Source organism: Conger conger, chromosome 3, assembly GCF_963514075.1.
Source record: "Conger conger chromosome 3, fConCon1.1, whole genome shotgun sequence".
In the NCBI taxonomy this organism is placed as follows: domain Eukaryota; kingdom Metazoa; phylum Chordata; class Actinopteri; order Anguilliformes; family Congridae; genus Conger; species Conger conger.
The window spans coordinates 16,829,080-16,837,009 of record NC_083762.1 but is presented as its reverse complement, the minus strand read 5'-3'; the positions used below and the strand labels follow the sequence as shown (position 1 = coordinate 16,837,009).

At 44.5% G+C, this 7,930-nt stretch overlaps 1 protein-coding gene across 7 annotated transcripts in view; it reads left to right on the top strand.

Annotated features, from left to right (window-relative positions):
* cxxc5b (CXXC finger protein 5b) overlaps window positions 1–7,345 on the top strand; it is a 25,167-nt gene extending 17,822 nt beyond the window's left edge. For 6 of the 7 annotated variants that reach the window (XM_061235823.1, XM_061235825.1, XM_061235822.1 and 3 more), the window contains one exon: window positions 5,969–7,345. In XM_061235823.1, coding sequence (XP_061091807.1) covers window positions 5,969–6,013 — 45 coding nt within the window. In that variant the 3' untranslated portion in view covers window positions 6,014–7,345. The remainder of the gene's footprint in view (window positions 1–5,968) is intronic. The other variant, XM_061235827.1, reaches the window with a different exon arrangement.
* The last annotated feature ends 585 nt before the right edge of the window (window positions 7,346–7,930 follow it).

The window sequence follows — 7,930 nt, the reverse complement described above, 5'->3', positions numbered from 1 at the left end:
AGTGAGAAATCGATGAAGGTAGAGCGAGGGAAAGAGGGGTGAGAAGGAGGGAGAAAGGAAGATGGAGTGAGTTCCCCATTAACGCTCACAGCGTAGTCGTCTGCAGGGGATGGTATAGACTGAGAGCCTGCAACGATCTCACCCCTCTCTCTCTTTCTCTCTCTCCCTCTCTCCCTGCTCTCTCCCTCCCCCCTCTCCCCCCCTCTCTCTCTCCCACTCTCTCACACTTTCATTCTTCTCTTTCTTTCATTTGCTCTTCCACCACCCCTTTCTAATTTCCCCTCTCTCCTGTCATCTGTTGTTTCCTTTCATGATCTCAGACTATCTGATGTTAAGGCTTATGTATGTTTATAACAATTTATACAAAATATTTTTTATAACATGAAGTACGCTAATTCGATTTTCTTCAGAAGTTGAAACATGAAATCATTTGTATGTGGTCATTTATCTACACCATATGATCATTTATGATCATGCTTTATTTATGGAATATGTTTAATTCAGTTTTCTATACCTAAAATGTGAATTTGCATAGTAGAGATTATGTGTATGTGTCCCATGGAGGTAGTTAGTTGCAGGTTACGAGGTGTCATTGGTGAAAGAGGCATCTCTTGTCCAATCATATTAGCTCCCGTGTAGTATACTGTTTCTAGGGGACACAACTAGGAATTCTGGGCCACCTGGAAGAATATCACTCTGGGCCCCCCATCCTACTGGATTTCTAGGGGCCCTCAACAGCTGTGGCCCCCCGTCCCTAAGCTGTGTCCCCTACAATCTTCAGCCCACTAGGAAGGGCCCTGTGTGCAGCCTGCTCGTTACGTTCCAGTTATTTAGCTGATATTTTTATCCATAGCAACTTACAGTTGATTAGACTAAGCAGGGGACAATCCCCCCTTTCTCAAGGGCCCAACAGCTGTGCGGATCTTACTGTGGCTACACCGGGGCTTGAACCGCCGACCTCCCGGGTCCCAGGCGTGTACCTCAGCCACTAGGTCCCACAAATGGGGGGGACTGTCACAGAGTGACGTTTATTCAGGGAGAGTTTATCAGTCAGTGAGTGTGCGTGGATGCAGGAGGTGTATCGGTGACAGGAGATCATAGTAACGTTTATAATAGGAGAGAAATGTCAGAAATGATGTCTCATAGATATCAGACCTGGGTCAAATACGTAATTGCTTTGGATTCAAGTACTTTTCTGCACTTTACTGAGCTTGTCTGGTGTACTGGAACTGAAGACATACACTCAGGAAGTGCAAACACCACCTTCTGGTCCTCTTGGTTGGCTCAGTTGCACCTGGCAAGATCAATGGAATACAGTCTATTATTTGAATCCAGAATTATTTGAATCCAAAACAATGATGTATTTGACCCAGGTCTGGTATATACTCACATATCTATATATGTGTTGTAGCTCACAATACATGTGTATTATCCCTCCCTCTCTCTCTCTCTCTCTCTCTCTCTCCCTCTCTCTCCCTCTCGCTCCCTCTCTCTTTTCTCACTCACTGCCTCTCTCTCTCTCTGTCTCTCAATTCAATTCAGTGGTGCTTTATTGGCATGACAAAAACATTTTACATTTTAGTATTGACAAAGCTTTTTGCAGTGTACAAAGTACAAACAAACAAACAAACAAAGTACGCTCTCTCTCTCCCTCTCTCTGTCTCTCTCTGTCTCTCTCTCCCTCTCTCTGTCTCTCTCCCTCTCCCTCTCTCTCTATCTCCCTCTCTCTATCTCTCTCTATCCCTCTCTCTCTCTGTCTCTCTCTCCCTCTCTCTCTCTACCCCCTCTCTCTATCCCTCTCTCTCTCCCCCTCCCTCTCTCTCTCTCTCTCCCTCTCCCTGTCACACAAGTGTGTGCCTCTGCACTGTGTACCGTTACCTCTGTGCTCACTCTGGGAAAGGCCATAGGTCACAGGTCAAAGGTTACGGGCTAGGGTAGGCCTGCGGAACTTTGCGCAAATTCGCTCAGGTCAGCTGTCACAGAGGAGGACATCCTCTACGGTCAGGAAGTTCCCCTCGTTGCCTCCGCCTTATTCACTTCCTGTTCCCCGGCAGGTGCGTTCCGTTTAAGATGACATATATTCCTGGGTATTTGCCAGCTCGGGAAGTGTTCCGTACAGATTGCTAATTTCATTCAGATCAATAGCATATTTAAAATGATTGGTTGCACTGCATTCGGGAGCAGCTGAAGCCTGCCCGGATCTGTAGTGCTGTTTAAGTAGAAATAAATATAGGCCGATGTGACATGTTCTACATGACCGTGCGCTGATTCGGGTAATCGCGTTACTTAACCTGACCATGCGAAACCACCGGCGGATGACCGAGGGCGGAGCTTCTGTTGGATTAATGGCAGTGTTGGGTGACATGGGCTGTGGTGTAATGTTGAATGTGCATACAGGAGGGTCAATGAAGTGCTCTGTACTGATTTGTGATGGGGGGGGGGGGGGGGGGGGAGAGAATTGCTGAAATTCAGGTCCTTCTATTGGCCAATTCGAATTCAGGATGACAGTTCATATTACAGTTAGAAAAGATGCATTGAAGGACTCTCAATGTACTACCGCTACTAATAATACAACTTTATTTATAATGCCACTCGAAGCACGCGTACGGTATATGAAGAGTAGTGTTTTTGGAATGTATTTTTTGAAAATTTCAAGTTATTGTTCTAGAACTCCATTGCTTTGCATTGCCAGTAGTGATTGTGACATCATCATCGGTAAAGAACATTCTAATCGCATATTTATGATCTTCGGGGTCAAATGCTTTTAGACAGGAAGTGAGGTCATCACTGTGTTCATTGTTGTTACACTCGAGAAGCTGGCTTGCAGTGCAGTGGGATTTCTTTCCCAAAGAACCAGGACGGGAGAATTATAAGGAAATAAAAGTATTTTTGAGACTCGGAAATGTCCAATGCTTCAAACACCATTTTGCATCATAGTACAAAACTACAGCTTCAAACTGAAATATTCACACGCATGTACGCACAAACCCTCCCACACACATGCATACACACACATTCAGGCTCCCTTTACCACCCTAACTCCTGTAGGTGTGTGCTCTCATAGCCTCAGGTGATTATTATGACTTCTATTGATGGAGTGACTGGAATATTTGTTTTGTATTTATGAAAAACATACACACATGTCTGTATGTGTTTGTGTTTATGTGTGTGTTTGGGTAGAATTGTATGTATGCATGTGCGTGCGTTCATTTGTCTGTATCTGGATTACAGAGTGGTGAGGATATCAATCAAGTTGCTAGGTTGCGCTTCATAATAATAATAATAATAATAATAATAATAATGATAATAATGGCGTATTATAATGACTGTAGGACTTTGTGCAGGCTGTACAGCAGTGAGGAAATGAAAGCAGAGCGCTGTGACTGTGGTGAGGTAACTGATCTGAGCTGAGCCTGCAGCTGCTGGGTAGAGTCGGCTTCCCCTCACACGCACCGGGGCCGACTGCATCTGAGTGTGAAACAGGAACCAGGTGAGAGAGAGGGAGAGAGGGAGAGGGAGAGGGAGAGAGGGAGAGAGAGAGAGAGAGGGAGAGAGGGAGAGGGGGAGAGGGCATGGTGAGAGAGAGAGAGAGAGGGAGGGAGGGAGAGAGAGAGAGAGGGAGAGAGAGGGAGAGAGACAGAGGGAGAGGGCATGGTAAGAGGGAGAGAGGGAGAGGGCATGGTGAGAGAGAGAGAGAGAGAGGGAGAGAGGGAGAGGGGAGAGAGAGAGAGGGAGAGAGAGGGAGAGAGAGGGAGAGGGCATGGTGAGAGAGAGGGAGAGAGAGAGAGAGGAAGTGGCATGGTGAGAGAGAGGGAGAGAGAGAGGGGGAGAGGGAGAGAGAGGGGGAGAGAGAGAGAGGGAGAGGGCATGGTGAGAGAGAGAGAGAGGGAGAGAGAGAGGGGGAGAGGGAGGGAGAGAGGGGGAGAGAGAGAGAGTGAGAGAGGGGGAGAGGGCATGGAGAGAGAGAGAGGGGGAGAGGGGGAGAGAGAGAGGGGGAGAGGGCATGGTGAGAGCGAGAGAGGGGGAGAGGGAGAGAGAGGGGGAGAGAGAAAGCGTGGCGTGACAGGCGTGATCTCGCGTGCGTTAGGGAGGGGGTGAGCGTGTTCTCTTGGCGTTACGCTCCGGGGGGGGGTGAGTAATATGTGTGCTGGATCACGTTTCACCCTCAGAGCCGCTGCTGTGGGGTCCAGGTTTGGGGTGTGGAGGTGGGGCGGGGGGGTTTGAGAGGGACGTGTGAAAGCGGGGGGGTGCGGGTGTGGGGGGGAAGGGAGGGGGGTGCCTAAGGGACACCCGGCCTGACACTTTAATAACGCAGCTCGCCTCTGGCTCAGGAGGGGAAAGGCAAGACGGAAAAAAACAGATATGAAGGGCGGGCTGTAACAAAAAAAAGGAGGGTGACGGAGAGAGGACAAGACCGAGAGGAGAAGGAGAAGGAGGAGTGCTGATCCGTGTTTTAGGTTTAAATGTTTTCACAAACTTTTAATGGGAACAGAATATATAATGAAATTAAATATACAGTAATGTATAATGTATGTAAATGTTTGGACACTATAATAATAGACCTACTTTATGGCAGTGCATTTAAAACAGCGTATTCCAACATATCTGGGGCGACATGGCTCAGGCAGTAAGAGCAGTCGTCTGGCAGTCGGAGGGTTGCCGGTTCGATCCCCCGCCCGGGCTGTGTCGAAGTGTCCCTGAGCAAGACGCCTAACCCCAAATGCTCCTGATGAGCGGGTCGGTGCCTTGCATGGCAGCCAATCGCCGTCGGTGTGTGAGTGTGTGTATGAATGGGTGAATGAGAAGCATCAATTGTACAGCACTTTGGATAAAGGCGCTATATAAATGCCTGCCATTTACCATTTATATCTGAAAGTGCCGGTAATCTGTATTTTTGTTGAAATTATCTTTTGCGCTCTTGACACTATATTTTAGTCCATTTCCTGTAACAGGTTTTTACTGAATTTTTTTTCTTTTCTCTTGACAGCCGATATTATTTTGTGTAATTACCCATTGCTTTTGTTGACACCCTCTCTAACTTCTACTGTCATGAGGCCATAAACCCAACAACAAAAATCTCACAAAAATGCATGCAGTCTGTCAGAGCATCATTATTAGACTACCTGATACGCACAAGCCACTGACACTACATTATAGCTGACTCTGCTAATGCTTGATACTGACATCTATCCACACAGCATAAGCGCTTTTTACCTACTGCAGACATGACTGCTGGTAATAACATTAGCAATGATACTAGCACTGATCCTGCTATTAATGCCACTTGTCAACAACGATCCTGTTCCAACACTGACACCCAATGCTAACTGCTGTAGCTCTGATGCTAACATTGACTGATGTAGCTCTGATGCTAATTCTGACTGATGTAGATTTGGTGCTAATTCTGACTGATGTAGATTTGGTGGTCACGCTGACTGATATCACTCTGGTACTAATGCTGATTGATGTATTTAGCGCTGATGCTAACTCTGATTGATGTAGATTCGATGCTAACACTGACTGATGTCACTTTGATGCTAACTCCAACTGATGTCACTCTTTTACTAACACTGATTGATGTATTTAGCTCTGATGCTAACTCTAACTGATGTAATACTGATGCTAACTCTGACTGATGTAACTCTGATGTAGCTCTGATGCTAATGTCGACTGCTGTAGCTCTAATGTAATGCTGACTGATAACATAACATAACATAATAACGAGAACAGGCCATTCAGCCCAGCCATACTCACCTTTTTCCGACCAATAAATTCTACCTAATGCTTAGCTTAACTAAGAACCAGATAGTATGTAGCACTGATGCTAATACTAACTGATGTAGCTCTGATGCTAATGATGACTGTTGTAGCTCTGATGCTGATGCTAACCACTGTAGCTGTGTGATGCTAACGCTAACTGATGTAGCTGTGTGATGCTAACGCTAACCGACCGTCTCCTTTCTCCCAGAAGGTGATGTTGCCGTCAGGAGCCGCATTCCGATGGTTCCAGTAGGACTCCGCCCCCAAAGCTCTGTCATCAAGTGCAATGCCCCCCTCCCCCGCTCACCTGGATTATCTATGGCATGGATATTCCTGCTGAAAACAAAACAAAAACAAAACGAAACAAGTGTACGGAACAAGACAAAAAGAATAAAAATAATGGATGCACCTACTTTTCTCCTGAACCAAAAATAAACATTACGAAGTCTACGGCAACTCTCATTCCTTTTTTTTTATGTTCGATTTTGGTACCCTTTTGTCCTTTTTCAAAAAAAGCGTTTCAGTCACTTTCACACGGAACTGTTAAATTGCCAAACGGAAAAAAAAAGTCTGACTGAGAGAGGACAATCAACAGATCTCTGTGTTTGGTGTATATGTTGTTCATGTGTGGAAAGATAAAAAAAAAATAAAGTACTTGTGTAGAGAATGTAAATTTTACGGCTATATTTTAAAACCTAGTGACTAATGACAAGCACTATTGTAATTTAGCACCATTGTTCTTACTTACCACCTCCTGTATTTTTGATTGGTTCTTTTTTTTTGTCATAAATCTATAGTTTTGCAATTGCTCAATGTTTGTTATTAAAATCTAAAAAAGGACAAAAAAAAAAAACGACTTTTGAGATGTAGCATCCCGTTTTCTGACCGAAGTTTTCTGGGAGGATGCTCTGGTTCCTCCACCCATTGGCCCTAATTTTACCCGGCCCCAGTTTGGGTGACATCATCATTAGCCAATAGCTGGAAGCTAACTACAGCCCAAAAGCTTCCTTCTCTGCCATTTTGATGGATTTTTATTTTGTGAAACTGGCGACCTCGTGTTCCCCTGATTTTCTACAGAGGGCTGTGGTTCTGATGGGGTCCGGTTCTGTCCAGTCCAGGGGACCTGGTACCGGTCCCTTCCAAGCTTAAGCACTGACAGAATCTCATTTTCTCATGATGCTACCAGACCTACATCTTTAAAAAAACAAAAACAACAAAAAAAAAGAAACAGTGATGTTTGTATTCATTTAGAAATTTGGGCTGGTTTTGTGAATAAAAATGAATGCATGTATTTGTGTCAAAAATTTACAGTTCTGAAGTCTGCGTTTATGCATGGTGTATTTTGATTTTACAAAATAGGTAATTATTGCTGACAACAAAAACATCATCAACAACAACAAACAAAAAGACGCAGTATGAATATTTCTCAGTTTGTTCCCATTTTATAATATATGGCTTCACTTCACGTGAGTAAGCCAAAGTGATTGGCAATATTAAAAAGGTTAATGGAATATGTAATTCTATTTATTTTGGGTGCTGACGGTAATTTTATAATTCAGTGATATTAAAAGAAATGTGAAAATGAGTAGGCTGTTTAAAACAGTATGAGAGTGATTGCTATTCAATTTCTATAAAATAAAAAAGTTGCAAAAAAAATAATCTTATCAAAAGCAGCTTTTTTGCAACTGTTTTCGGGTGTAAAACAAAACCAAATGACGCCGGTGTCGAAGGTAAGACTATAAGATGGAAGATGAAGATGAATTTGTCCTGTGCTTATATTATAACTGAAATGTGTGCTTTTGAAGTGTGCGTTGAAACGTGGATCTGGATTGTCTGTTTTGTGTAGCGTTAGGCCCACTAACAGAACCTAATCACCGGTTCTCCCTTTGTTTTTCATTGGCTGTGATGTCTGTGTTATTATGCCACTGACACAAGTCCTCGTAAGGAGTGCACATTATTAGACAGTACTGAAACTGTCGTGCCGTGCTTATGCATATAGGTTTAGATGAGGGCGGCACTTAAACGAATGGGCTGACCCCTGACCTTTTAATGTAGGAGGGTGATTATGGGTAATCACTTCAAATCATAGGCTTGGGGGACGAGAACGCGCTTCCTGTAAAACCGCAGGTGTGCTCGGACAGGAAACGCTCCAGAACGGGGACCTGTTCCG